The sequence below is a fragment of the Colius striatus genome, chromosome 25 (genome assembly GCF_028858725.1).
Source record: "Colius striatus isolate bColStr4 chromosome 25, bColStr4.1.hap1, whole genome shotgun sequence".
Classification (NCBI taxonomy): Eukaryota; Metazoa; Chordata; class Aves; order Coliiformes; family Coliidae; genus Colius; species Colius striatus.
The window spans coordinates 3,950,273-3,962,746 of record NC_084783.1 but is presented as its reverse complement, the minus strand read 5'-3'; the positions used below and the strand labels follow the sequence as shown (position 1 = coordinate 3,962,746).

The 12,474-nt window shown below is 63.3% G+C and overlaps 3 protein-coding genes across 6 annotated transcripts; 2 read left to right on the top strand and 1 right to left on the bottom strand.

The window, feature by feature from the left end:
* The first annotated feature begins 91 nt into the window (after positions 1-91).
* UBA52 (ubiquitin A-52 residue ribosomal protein fusion product 1) lies at positions 92-1,455 on the top strand. Its single transcript, XM_062014991.1, has 5 exons — positions 92-148; positions 665-784; positions 870-956; positions 1,060-1,162; positions 1,281-1,455. Exons 2-5 carry the CDS (start codon positions 682-684, stop codon positions 1,372-1,374), a joined length of 387 nt encoding a protein of 128 aa, XP_061870975.1. The 5' UTR covers positions 92-148; positions 665-681; the 3' UTR covers positions 1,375-1,455.
* Positions 1,456-1,651: 196 nt separating this feature from the next.
* Positions 1,652-5,275, top strand: REX1BD (required for excision 1-B domain containing). 2 transcript variants are annotated; one of them, XR_009820412.1, is made up of 6 exons: positions 1,652-1,800; positions 2,360-2,442; positions 2,929-3,133; positions 3,242-3,330; positions 3,630-3,803; positions 5,048-5,275. XR_009820412.1 is itself a non-coding variant. In XM_062014990.1 (5 exons), the coding sequence occupies exons 1-5, from the start codon at positions 1,798-1,800 to the stop codon at positions 3,700-3,702; spliced, it is 453 nt and encodes a 150-aa protein (XP_061870974.1). In that variant the 5' UTR covers positions 1,652-1,797; the 3' UTR covers positions 3,703-4,154. The 2 variants fall into 2 exon arrangements, 1 of the variants encoding a protein (XP_061870974.1); XM_062014990.1 differs by lacking the exon at positions 5,048-5,275 and having other exon boundaries at positions 3,630-4,154.
* On the bottom strand, positions 4,308-12,306 carry CRLF1 (cytokine receptor like factor 1). Of its 3 annotated transcripts, none has more exons than XM_062014989.1 (8): positions 12,174-12,306; positions 7,303-7,581; positions 6,595-6,724; positions 6,064-6,233; positions 5,716-5,873; positions 5,473-5,641; positions 5,007-5,196; positions 4,308-4,890 (listed from the first exon to the last, which is right to left on the bottom strand). In XM_062014989.1, the coding sequence occupies exons 1-8, from the start codon at positions 12,244-12,246 to the stop codon at positions 4,593-4,595; spliced, it is 1,467 nt and encodes a 488-aa protein (XP_061870973.1). In that variant the 5' UTR covers positions 12,247-12,306; the 3' UTR covers positions 4,308-4,592. The 3 variants fall into 3 exon arrangements, with proteins under 3 accessions (XP_061870973.1, XP_061870972.1, XP_061870971.1); XM_062014988.1 differs by having other exon boundaries at positions 5,014-5,196; XM_062014987.1 differs by having other exon boundaries at positions 5,018-5,196.
* Between the last annotated feature and the right edge of the window lie 168 nt (positions 12,307-12,474).

Genomic DNA, 12,474 nt, shown 5'->3' with positions numbered 1-12,474 from the left:
GGGCCCGTCTCCGGCGGCGGGGCGGGGTGAGGCCGCTGGCGCCGGCGCAGTCGGTGTCCCGGGACAGGGCGGGCCTAGGCCGCGGCGGATGTGACGCGATCGCGGGTTCCGGTTCCGGTCGCCCCTTTTCTCGGCAGCGAGGCGGCGGGTGCGCGCGCGGCGGCCCCTCGGACGGGCCCGGGGCCCGGTCACGGGCGGGAGAGGGAGGCGGGGGCTCGGGGCCCGGTCACGGGAGGGGGGAGGGGGACGCGGGGCCCGGTCACGGGAGGGGGGAGGGGACGCGGGTCCCGGTCACGGGCGGGAGAGGGAGGCGGGGGCTCGGGGCCCGGTCACGGGAGGGGGGAGGGGGACGCGGGGCCCGGTCACGGGAGGGGGGAGGGGGACGCGGGGCCCGGTCACGGGAGGGGGGAGGGGGCGCGGGGCCCGGGCCCGCGGCGCGCTCACGGCTGGGAGTGGGGGAGCGGAGCCGGGGCCCGATCAGGAGGCGGGGACTGGGGATGAGCGGATCCCGGGCGCTGATCCCGCGGGCGGCGGCAGGAGGAGCGCTCGCGGCCCGGTGGGGGCGGGAGCGGCGGCGGTGGCGGAGGAGGGGAACGGGCGTCCGGGAGCGCGGGGCCTCCCGCCGGGGCCCAGCCAGGGGTGACGCGGCCGCTGCTCCCCGCAGAGCCGAACAGTGCCAAGATGCAGATCTTCGTGAAGACGCTGACGGGTAAAACCATCACCTTGGAGGTGGAACCCAACGACACGATCGAGAACGTCAAAGCCAAGATCCAGGATAAAGAAGGTACCCGTGGGGGGGGAGGTCACAGCCCCGCGCGGCCCCTCCCGCCGTTGCTGCCCTCCCCTGCCACGGCTTCTGTGTCCCACAGGGATCCCTCCGGACCAGCAGCGCCTGATCTTCGCGGGGAAGCAGCTGGAGGATGGCCGCACCCTGGCAGATTACAACATCCAGAAAGGTGTGAAGGCAGCTGGTGGCATCCCAGCATGGTTTTGGGAGGAGGGGGTGATGCCAGGCACAGACCTCATCACCCCTCCATCACACCTTTTCTCTCCCTTCAGAGTCCACCCTGCACCTGGTGCTGCGCCTACGTGGGGGCATCATCGAGCCCTCGCTCCGCCAGCTCGCCCAGAAGTACAACTGCGACAAAATGATCTGCCGCAAGTACGTCCCTGTGCCCCCACCATGGGCTGCAGAACCCCCTCCCTCCCCAGCCCCCCCCACCTCCCCTTCCCCCCTGTTCCTCTCTGGGCCTGGGGGGTGACACGTGTCCCCACCAAAGGTGCTACGCTCGCCTGCACCCCCGCGCCGTCAACTGCCGCAAGAAGAAGTGCGGCCACACCAACAACCTCCGTCCCAAGAAGAAGGTCAAGTAGAGCGGCCGCCGTGCCCGTGCGCTGACAATAAAGCTCCACAGAGCCACCGACCCCTCCCGGGCCGGATGGTGTGTGCACAAACTGGCCTGGTGTATTGATAAAGGAAAGAAAGGCGGGGGGAGGTGTGCGACCAGGGGAGGGGAGGGGGGGAATGGGAGAAGGGGGAGCGGAGGGGGGGGAACAGGGGAAGGGGGCGGCGGCGGCGAAGGTGCCGCCCGGGGCCTGCAGGGGGCGCTCGAGCCGCGCGCCGCCGCGCTCCGCCTCCGAGCGCCGCCGCGCCGGGACCGCATCCGGCTGCGGGCCGTGGTGAGCTGCTCCAGCCCATGGTGAGCGGCTCCAGCCCATGGTGAGCGGCTCCGGGCCGTGGTGAGCTGCTCCAGGCCATGGTGAGCGGCTGCGGGCCGTGGTGAGCTGCTCCAGGCCATGGTGAGCGGCTGCGGGCTGTGGTGAGCGGCACCGGGGCGGCGGGAAGGGCTCGGAGCTGGGGCCGCTTCGCTCACGCGTGGGCAGGGATTCGCAGGGCCGTGGGGGGAGGTCCCGGAGGCGGGCCAGTGCGGTGCGGGGCCGGGGGGTGGCGGGACGGGAGCACAGGCCGGTTGGGGGGACGGGGCGTCCCGGGGATGGTGCGGTTCGTGCGCGAACCCGTGGGGGTGTGACGGTGCGCGGGCATGAGGATGTGGGGGGTGTCCCGCGGTTCGTGCACGCGTGGCCGTGGGGGTGAGTCCCGGGGCCTGTCTGCACTGGGGGGTCCCGGGGCGAGGGCAGCGGGGGGGGGGTGAGGGAGGCGGTGCCAGTGTTTGGCTCAGCCCAGCTTCCCTGAGAACCGGCACCGGGAGCGAGGGGGGCACGTGCTCGAGGCCGTTGCACGGGGGTGAGACCCTCGGGCGATGCCCGCAGCCCCTCGGCGGGAGCTGAGCCGCGGTGCACGGCAGCGGGCACCGGCTCCGGCATCCCACGCCGCTGCCCCCTTCCCTCTCTCGGGCAGACGGGGGAGGCCGTGCAGGCGCTGCTGCGGCGGCTGCGGGAGCTGCAGGGCGAGCGGGCCGAGGCCTACCGGCTCTTGGAGGAGTGAGTACCGGCACCGCTGGGGACGGGGCGCGCCGCGGTGCAGACAGGGGCGGCACCTCCCGGGCTCCCCCGCGAGGAACCGCATCCTCCCCATCCCCACTTAATTGCGTCCTGGTGGGAAGAGGCTGGCGGGGCGGCGCAGCGGCCGCGGGGTGCTGACGAGCTGCAGCTGGCAGGGGATCCCCGCCCTGGACACCTGAATCCTATTCACACATCCGACGGAGGATGGTGGACTTCCCGGGATGCGGGCTGGAGGGTGGAAAGGGAGGAAAACAACCCTAATCACTCACGAGAAAGCAGCTGCTGAGCCCGTGCTGTGCGAGGGCTGAAGGTGATGGGGACAGGGAGCTGCAGAGTCTGGGTGGGAAAATCCTCCTGGTGCTGCCTGCGGTGGGGTGGCAAAGGGGACTCTGCCCGGGGAGGGGAGGGCGGGTTGTTGTCCCTGAGATGCGGTGACAGTGGCTTGTCCCTCGCCGCCGTGTGCAGGGGCCACCGCGCCTACCTGAGCAGTGCCCCCCACTACGACTTCCCGCGTTACCGGCAGCTGGTGCACGAGATCACCGTGGCCTTCAGCAGCATGTCCCGGGAGGTGCTGCACATCGCCGGGCGCCTGCGCCACGAGCTCGCCCGCCCCGACCTGGCCCAGCACCTCGCGCGCCTCCAGGAGCGGGAGCAGGAGAAGCTGCAGCTGGTGAGTGCCAGGCTGGGGCCGAGGGTCCCGCTGCTGCCCAGGGCAGGGCTGGGGCTGCTTTTCTTTTAGGGACGGGGGTCCCAGCGCCCGCTGTGTCCCCCCCTGCAGACAGCACAGCTCCAGCTGGCCCGGCAGCAGGCTCAGGACCAGCCCGACGTGGACGCCCATCAGCAGGAGGTGCGGGAGCTCAAGCACAAGTAGGTGGTGGCCCCACTGCCGTCTCCTCCCACCCCCCGATTCGGGATGGCAGCTCCCCTCCCCTCATCTCGGGCTAAGAGCCCTTTTCCCCTCCCTCCAGCCCAGGGGGGGCCCAGATGGTGCCTTCAAAAGCGCTTTGGGCTGCAGCAGCGCCGGGGAGGGTTTGGCGATGCCGCGCGGCCGCGGTCCCCTCGGCCTCCCCGGGCTGAGTGTTTCATAAACAGCGCGGGGAAGGCGAAGCGGCCCAGATAATACGCTCCATATGGGCTTTATTTATAGTTTCCATCCGCTCTCGTAGGCTAATTAAAACCATTGAGGCAATCAGCGAAATTCTCCAGGACCTCAAGTACGATTCGGAAGAAGTTGAGTGATGGGTGTCCCCGTGGGAACGGCTGGAGGGGCCGGCCCGTGGAACAGGGGCCCCCTGGCCCCCACCCGCTCCTGGCGCAGCCCCCCATGCTGCTCCAGCAAGGTGGGCATCTTCCCAGCCACCTTTTTTCTTGAGCACAGGCTGGGAGGGTGAAGAACCCCTCTTGGGGAGCTGAGGGGTCCCCTATATCCTGAGCATCCCTCAGTAGAGGGGTCTGGTGTGGTGCTAGTTCCTCTCCCTGGCTCTGCTGGTCGTGCTGGGGCTTTGCCCATGGAAAACTCCAACTGCTGAGGGGCTGCCTTGCTGTGAGCCCCCCTGGCAGGGGCATTGCCTTTGCAGCAGCTTCCCCACAACCCCTGCTCGAGATCAGCCATGGCCTCAGCCCCAGGCCGGCTCTGGTGCCCCACAAGTGCCCTTTCTACGATCACCCCACAATAAACCTATCTTCATAGAGCTGGGCTGAGGGCTGTGGTGTACAGGGCTCTTGCTCCCCTGCCAGTGCCACCCCCTCCACTGTGGCTCGGGGATGAGGGATGTGGGTCCCCGTTGGCTACACCCCTGGCCCCGCATTGCTGCCGCTCCACTGACACAGACCCCGCTGGGCTTTCAGAGGTTTATTGGCATTAAGCTTAAATCTGTTCCTAATTGACTGAAATGGAACCAAAATAAGGCTGGTTTGAATCAAAATTGGAGCAGGCACTGGGCAAACCCCAGCAGCCTCAAACCAGCCCGCGTGGTTCCCCGGGGACAGACCCCCCCCCATGCGCTCGCACGTGGGTCCCGGGGGAGAGAACAGCCGAAATTGCTTCCTGGGGGCTGCACTGAGGGTGGGGGACACCTGGGACCCCCTCCCGCTGCCCAGCTCGTCCCCGAGGCTGCTCCGCTGGGCCGTTAAGGAGCGAAGCCTCCGCACACCCCCCCGGCCCGGCGAGGCCGAGAGGTCCCCACAGCGCCCGGGGGTGTGAGCGGTGTGGTGGGGGGCCGCGGTCTCCCGGTGCTGGCCCGGCCCGCGCCCCCCTCCTCACCCCATCCCGTGCCCTGGGGCTGCGGGGCCGTGCGTCGCCCCGGTCGCCTTCCTGCTCCCCCTCGGCGGGGCCGGGGCGGGGGGTCCGGGGTGGGCGCCGGGCGCCCCGCGTCATCCTGCCGGCGCTTGGGCCCCCGGGGGCTACAACTTATCGCCGGGAAGAACCTGCGGAGAGGAGCAGAGCGCCGCATGGCCCGGGGCCAGCGTCACCCCCCTACCCCGGGGTCACCCCACAGCCTTCCCCCATCCCCACCCGGCCGGGGAGAAGAAGTGCGAAAGGCTCCTTACCTACCTGGTTGCGTGTTTTGTGCGATTTCTGCAGCCACACGCGCCACTGGTCGTACAGCTTGATGCCGAGGTTGGAGCAGCCGTAGGCGTGTTTCTTCACCCACCCGAAGAACTGCTTCAGCTCCCGCCGCAGCGTCGTGTTCTGCTCCCCCCCTTTGGGGTCGCAGCCCCCCGCCGCTCGCTCTGCGGGGCCGAGGGGAGGGTCAGCGCCCGCACGGGGGGACGTGGCTCGACCCCCCCCCACAATTGCCACCGCGCCGTAAAGAACAGTGAGAGGAAAACGAGCGGTGTTTTTGGCTTCCTGCTGGGAAAGCCGAGCTCCAAATTGGCTCCTTTGCAAGAAATCCAGGTGCCGGGCACAGAGCGGGGAAGGGCCCCCCCTGCACGTCCTGTGTGCGCCGGGGACGGGGAGCGGAGCGCCGCGGGGTCCCTCCCCGCCTGCCCCGCGCCGGTGCTCACCGCTGCGCGGGGTGGAGGCGGCCGTGGGGTTGCTCCAGTCGCTCCAGATGCCGCCTTTCTTGGAGCCGTAGATGCCGAAGGGGTTACAGCGCACCTGGACGAAGTAGACGGTGCCGGGGCGGAGGCCGGCCAGGCGGCACGAGGTCTGGTTGCCCACATCGTCCACCACCTGGGGAGGGAGGAGATGGCAGCGCCGGCGCGGTCGGGCATCCCGCGCTGTCCCAACGGGCGCTGCCGACCCACCTTCCACTCCGAGCTGTCCTCCACCCGGTACTGGATCTGGTACTTGGCTTGGAAGAGGAAATCCTTGAGGGCTGGGGGCGAGCTCCAGCGCACGCTGAGCTGATCCTCCAGGTCACCCACCCGGCTGACGTGTACGTCCGACGGCGGGTCGGTGGTGACTGCGGGGACAGGGCAGGGGGTGGCGGCACCGCCGGGGTTAAAGGGTAAAACAGCCTAACTGGATTAGGAGCAATTCTGCTGACATATCACCCATTTCCTGCTGCACCCCCCCACCTCCAACATCCCACCGTGTGGAGCCGCCGCCAGCCCCCTGTGTGAGGTCACCGGCGTGGCGGTGCCGCCGCTCACCCACGTCCAGGATGTCCAACATGACGACGTCGGAGACGGCCACCCCGAGCCGGTTGGAAGCCTCCACCCAGATCTCGTAGGGCGTGAAGAGGGCCAGGTCCTTGGGGATGTGGCAGGAGTAGGGCCCGGCCGTGTGGTACTCCTGGCACGTGTTGTCACGCCCGTACCACCTGCAGGCAGGTGCTGAGTGCCAGTCCCGGTACCGCCGGCTGCCGCGGTTGAGCCAGGGCTGCTCACCCATCCCCGGACAGAACAGCCACTCCAGGCAGCGACTGTGCTGCTGCTCAGCACCACCAGTGTGGCACTGGCCACATGTTGGGCTCTACCAGCCCCATGGTCACTTCTCACCCTCCTCCTCCCCAGCACTCACAGGGAACAGCTGCCTCAGTGCTCTCGGTGGCTGAGACCTGTGGAAACTCATCACAGCGAGCACCATCCCCAAAGGGGCAGCCAGGAGGCTCCTGGACCCTCACAGCTGTCAGACCCCACGATGGCATTTCTGGTAATGCCAGACATGAAGGCTGTGCTCACCTGAGCTTGTACTTGAGGGTGTAGTTGGTGTGCAGGAAAGTCTCCCCCTCTGTCCCCGGCGCCCACTTGCAGGTGAGGTCTTTCATGTTTTTGGACCAGCAGGTGATGTTGACGGGTTTTTCTGGGGGTACTGGCAGGGGGGGAAAAAGAAATACAAGAGGTGGAGAGGGGTGAAACGGTGCAGTGGCAAAATGCAGCTGGTGGCCCCGGTGGGTGACACCACCGTGGTCCCCAGATTTCAGCCCCACGGCTGTGAATGTGTTTGCTGCAGAGCTCTGAGCTCCTGTCCCCGGCCCCTGCCTGTCCCTGGCTCCAGAGATGTTTTCTTTCAGCAACAACAACCCAAAAAAGCCCCAAACCCGAGCTGTGTTCCCAGTGAAGTCTCTGTATTCCTGGGACGTGGCATCGTCCTTAAAATAGCCCGCGATAAAAATCTTACGATTATTGATTCGGACAAGTGCAGCTTCACCGAGGGGCTGCCAAAACAGCCTTTGTGCTGCCTGCTCCCATGAGCCACAGGCTGTGGCCGTGGGTCGGGCCACGGGACACAAACCCCACGGCAAGGCCAGGGCGTGTTTTGGCAAGAACCAGGGTGAGGGGTGAGGGGGGATCCCCAAATCCTCAGAGCCGTGGCTCTCCCCAGTGAAACAGCCGGGCCAGGGAGGATCCAACCCGGCACGTGCCCCCGCGCCGGCGCCGCCGACCTACGTCCAACGTAAAGGCAGGAGCCGGCCAAGATGCCACCGTCTCTGCTGTGACACACCAGGTTGTCCCCCGACTGCTGCTTGGAGCCGTTGAGGCGGGCGAGGGCCACGCTGAGCGTGGTGGGGCCGAGGGCAGCGTAGGAGGCGGCGGGCAAGCGCCGCCCGTTCAGCGTCCAGTACAGATCCTCGGCTTTCAGGTGAAAGTCCGGGCTGACCGTGCACGTGGCGACCAGCGAGGAGCCGATCAGCAGCGTGGGGTCCTGGGGGGAGATCACTGCGGGGTCTGCACAGACACACAGAGGGAGGGGGGCAAAGGACAGTGATTACATCTCTACCTGTTGTTGTAGTTTTTTCATGTCTATTTAAATGTATTTTTCATCCCTTTTATCTGTTTAAATGTGTCTGGTTTTACCTAAACGAATTTTGTGTCTATATTTTATCTGTTCAGATGTGGTTTGTATCTTTTTCTCTATTTAAATGTCTTTTGTGTCTATTTTTCTCTATTTAAATGTATTTTGTACCCATTTTTATCTACTTAGATGTCTTTTGTATCTATTTTTATCTATTTAAATGTATTTTGTACCTATTTTTATCTACTTAGATGTCTTTTGTATCTATTTTTATCTGCTTAAATGTATTTTGTGTCTATTTTTCTCTATTTAAATGTATTTTGTACCCATTTTTATCTACTTAGTTGTCTTTTGTATCTATTTTTATCTGCTTAAATGTATTTTGTGTCTATTTTTATCTATTTAAATGTATTTTGTGTCATTTTTATCTACTAAAATGTATGTTGTATCTATATTTTATCTATTTAAATGTATTTTGTACCTATTTTAATCTATTCAAATGCATTTTGTGTCTAACTTTATCATTCAAATGTATTCTGTATCTATATTTTATCTGTTCAAATGTATTTTGTATCTCATTTTATCATTCCAGTGTGTTCTGTATCTATATTTTATCTATTTAAACATATTTTGGGTCTGGTTTTATCTGTTCAAAGGTATTTTGTGTCTATATTTACCTGCTCAAATGTATGTTACATCTTTCAACATAGGTTTAAGTGTACTTTGTACCTATTTTTAATCTATTTGAATGTATTTTACATCTTTTAACATACATCTAAGTGCATGTTGTAGGGATTTTACATGGATTTAAATGTGGTCATATCTATTTTCAATACATTTAAATGAGTTTTTATAGTTATGTGCATTTTCTCTCTATTTTAATGTATTTTCGCTCTGTTTTATCTCCACCCCAATACAGTTTTAGCACATTAGCACAGCAGAGCTCCTTGCAGCAGCTCTCACCCTCCTCGGGTGCAAGAGGCAGGAGCAGGCTCCAGGCTCGGCCACACGCTCCCCGTGAGCCCGGGGGCTCCTCGGTGTGTGTGTGGGGGGTGATTCAGGGTAGGAAGTGCCCCCGGCCTTTGGGGAGCTTTGCAGCACATGGGGGGGGCTCAGCCACGCTGGGGGGGTCCCAGCGCTGGGTGGGGGTTGGGTTGTGTCTTTGTGAGTTCTTCGTGACAGAAATGATTCCGAAAGCCACTCAGGAAAGTTTCTGGGGTTGTTTTTGCTTCCCCCTTTCCCAAGGACGCCAGCCAGCAGCCCCCCAGCGCTGCCCACCCAGCCCCCCACCCAGCACTCCCGCGCCGGGACACCCCGAGGGGCCACCCCGGGCCTCAGCACCGACCCCCACCCGCCGCTGAGGATCAGCCACACCACGTACTCCCCCTCCCCGTGATGGAAACCCCCTGCACATCGCGTTCTTTCTGCCACGAGGCTCCAAAGGCTCCCCCGAGCCCGCTCCGTACTTTTCCGTGTCCGTCAGCCTTATCGGCTCCATCCGCACGCGCCGGGATAATAGCCCAAATTACCTCCCAGAAAGTGCCACGACCTCTTCTCCCCTCTGACCTCCCCGGCCCCTATCGCCTTTCAGCACGGTGCAATTAACGCTCCGAAAGCCTCGTTACCCTGGAGATGCCTTAATGAGCTGCGCTGCCCGGCTCCCCGGGGATCCCGTTGCGGTGGGTGTAAAAGCATCCGGGACACGGTGTGGGATGCCCCGGGGGCACCCGGAGCAGATGGGGGTGATGGCACCGATCCACCCCCCCGGCTCCCAAACAAACCCTTCCCGGGGGAGAGGAGGCTGAGGGTTGGTTGGTTTCAGCCCCCTGCTCACCCCATCCACCACTGAGGCCTCCCAAAAAGGAGCAGCCCCCAGCTCTGCCCAGGAGCCCACACAGCACCCGCTGCACGGGCTGAGCTGGGGCTGCTCCAGCTCCACCGATAACAGCCCCAGTGCTTGGGCCTTAATTCTCCTAAACCTCACTCTAAACAGCACCAGAAACACTCCGGAGCGCTGTAAAACGGCCGTTTCCCGTCCTCCGAGCGGGACCCTCTGGAGGGGCCAATTGGAGATTTTTTGGGTGTTTTTTTCTTCCCTGTCATTTTTTTCCCCCTCCTCTGAACCAGAACCTCTGCAAGCGCCAATTTTCTACATTAATCTCTTGTTTTCCCCTCTCTTTTCCCTTGCCATTTCCCCCTTACACACACCCCCCCCTCTCTCTCTGCAGACCCAACGCCGAACATGTGTTTTAAAAGGGAAAAGTGTGAAGTTCTCAGTTCGGAGGAGGAAAGGGCCGGGGAGAGACGGAGGCAGCCTGTGGAATGTGCAAGTCGCAACGAAAATACCTGCTCAGGGCTTTTATGGCTTTCCTATTACCAAAAAAAAATGCTGATCAGGTGCTAAGTAATGCTATAAAGTAAAACCACATTGCCAAGGTGTCAGGAACGTTGATGCTTTTTCTTCCGAAGGGCAGGGTTTCATTTTATTTTTATATTAGAGTTTTAAGAGACTGGGAAAGAAAAGGAAGGAGGGGAAAAAAAACCCCTCTGATAAGTGTTGGAGATCACAGTTAAAATAGATTTATTAAGATGAGCGGGAGGTTAAAGAAAAATGTAAAGGATTGCCCTGAAGAACAAAGGGGAATCTGGGCAACTCTGAATTCTGCAAGAAAAATAGATTGGGAAAGGAAAGGGTCCATATTTTCGAGCTCTTGTAAAGCTCAAGAGCTGAGGTTTGCACCAGAAAATGCTTTAGCCCTCCTTGCCCCTGGTTTTTTTTCCCCTTTCTTGTCTCCAACGGGCATTTCTTGTGCCCATCCCTCAGCGTGAGGAGGGATTATAAAAAGCCCAGGCATTCCAGCCAGCGCGACCGAGCTGAACCGAGGGGAAACATTCGCTCTCTAAAAGGAGATTTGGCTTCACCATTCCCCAGCGCCGCACGTCGAGGGGCCGTGGGGCTGCGCCGGACCCCAACGGTGCGAGGAAAACGGTGTTCCCGGAGGGGGGAGTGAAACCGACAACGGGCATCTCCTCCACCGCGGGGAGCCGAAAGGTGCGGGGCCGAGCCCAGTGGGGTCTGGCTCGAGGGATTAACTCCTCTGGCCCCCGCGGTGGGCACCGCTCCGCCCCGAGCCCGCCGTGCTGCACAGGCTCTTGTTAATGGCTCCTAAAGGGATTTTTGGAGCATTTCCCTCCCCCCTCCCCTCCTCTGCTTCTGCAATTCCTGCCCTCATTATTGCTCTGGGAGGGCTGCCCGTATGGGGACGGGTGGGCCGGGGGGTGGGAGCCCCGGGGGGCCCCGCGGCATCGCCGGGAGCCGCCGAGCGGTGGCTTTTCCTCGGCGGGACCCGTTCGCGCGTCGGAGCGAACATCCATCGCCTTGAGAAATTCCCATCATAGGAGGAAGCCAAACTTCCCGCGGCGGGGAACGGGCTCCTGCCTCGGGACCGGCGGGAAGCAACGAGGCGACGGTGCCGGGGGGACAGAGCCCAGTTTGGAGTTAGGGCTCTGCGGGGAGTGGGGAGCCCTCCTGTGCCCCCCCTCCCCACGCCTCCCATGGCGAGGGGGGACCCCGATCCCCGCGGGGCTGAGGCTGCCCACAGGTGACACCTCCTGGACCTGCCACCGCTGGGTGGGACCCCCAAATGGGCATCACTGTGGACCCCCCCAGGGAGCTTTTTTGGGGGGGGGGTTCATTGTTCTCTGCGGGGGAGGGAGCTCCCTATTGTTCTGGGTGGGGAAAAGGGGATTCATTGTTCTTTGGGACAGCGGGGGCCACGGCTCTCTTGGGGGGGGGGGTCTCCGTTCTTCTCAACAGGAGGAAGAGGGTCTCAGAGGCTCAGGGGGGGGGAAAAGGGGGGTCATCACTCCCGGAGGGGGGAGGGGGTCGCATGAGGAAGGGGTTCGCTATTGTTCTCCGGACGGAGGACGGGGGTTTCCATTGTCCTGGGTGGGGAATGGAGCCTCATTGTTCTCCGGGAGGGGGGGGGGGGGTCTGGACGGCGCTGGGGGGTGGACACAAGGGGAGACCGACCCATTTCGGGGAGGGGAGTGTTTCTTCTCCACAGGGAGAGGGGGCACTCGCTGCTCTCGGGAGGATGGGGGGATCCCTGCTGCTCTCAGGGATGGGGGGAACAAAAATGGTTCTATTGTTCTCTGCGGGGAGAAGGGGGCGGGAGGGGGGTCCTGGCTGGCTGGGGGCCCGAGGGTCCCAGCTGCCTGCCAGGGGGAGATAGGGGGGTCCTAGCAGCCCTCCACAGAGAGAAGGTGGGGGACCCGCTACCCACTGACGCGCAGCCCCGAGGTGCGCCCGACGATGCCTCATCGCTCCCGGGGCCGCTCCGCATCCCGGTGGGGGATACGCACGCACCCGTCCGACACGGCGCGGTCCCCCCGGCCCGCAACGAACGGGGGAACCCCGAGGGGATGGGGGTGAGGGGCTCCAGCAACGCCCGCCTCGACGGGACCCCCAGCCTCGCCCCCCGCGCCCACCTTGCGGGAGCCGCCCGGGGGTCCCGGTACTCACAGGCGAGCGGGTCGGCACGGAGGAGGGGGAGGCAGAGCAGGAGCAACGGGGAGAGCAGCGGCAGCGGCGGCATGGCCGGCTCCGGTGCCCGTCGGTGCCCGGGGCGGCGGAGCGCACCGGCACGTCCGGGGAAGTCCCGAGCAAGTCTGAGCAAACCCCCGGTTACCAAAGCCCTAAATGCCGCCCTGGCCCCGCCCCGCCCGGCCCGGGCCCGCCCCCGGGGGGGCAGAAAGGCACCGGCCCCGGGGCCCCGCTCCGCTGCCGCTCCCGCCCCCCGGTGCCCGCCCGGCACCGCCCGGTG

What these genes read in the sequence shown, in the direction of transcription:
- CRLF1 (XM_062014989.1), bottom strand. Translation starts at nt 12,246, where the DNA reads ATGCCGCCGCTGCCGCTGCTCTCCCCGTTGCTCCTGCTCTGCCTCCCC. An exon ending in CCGTGCCGACCCGCTCGCCT is followed by an intron (nt 7,582 to 12,173) that starts GTGAGTACCGGG and finishes GTGTCTGTGCAG; the next exon opens with ACCCCGCAGTGATCTCCCCC. An exon ending in CGCCTCCACCCCGCGCAGCG is followed by an intron (nt 5,197 to 5,472) that starts GTGAGCACCGGC and finishes TCGGCCCCGCAG; the next exon opens with AGCGAGCGGCGGGGGGCTGC.
- REX1BD (XM_062014990.1), top strand. An exon ending in GCCTACCGGCTCTTGGAGGA is followed by an intron (nt 2,443 to 2,928) that starts GTGAGTACCGGC and finishes CGCCGTGTGCAG; the next exon opens with GGGCCACCGCGCCTACCTGA. An exon ending in GTGCGGGAGCTCAAGCACAA is followed by an intron (nt 3,331 to 3,629) that starts GTAGGTGGTGGC and finishes CCGCTCTCGTAG; the next exon opens with GCTAATTAAAACCATTGAGG.
- UBA52 (XM_062014991.1), top strand. Translation starts at nt 682, where the DNA reads ATGCAGATCTTCGTGAAGACGCTGACGGGTAAAACCATCACCTTGGAG. An exon ending in CAAGATCCAGGATAAAGAAG is followed by an intron (nt 785 to 869) that starts GTACCCGTGGGG and finishes TGTGTCCCACAG; the next exon opens with GGATCCCTCCGGACCAGCAG. An exon ending in GACAAAATGATCTGCCGCAA is followed by an intron (nt 1,163 to 1,280) that starts GTACGTCCCTGT and finishes TCCCCACCAAAG; the next exon opens with GTGCTACGCTCGCCTGCACC.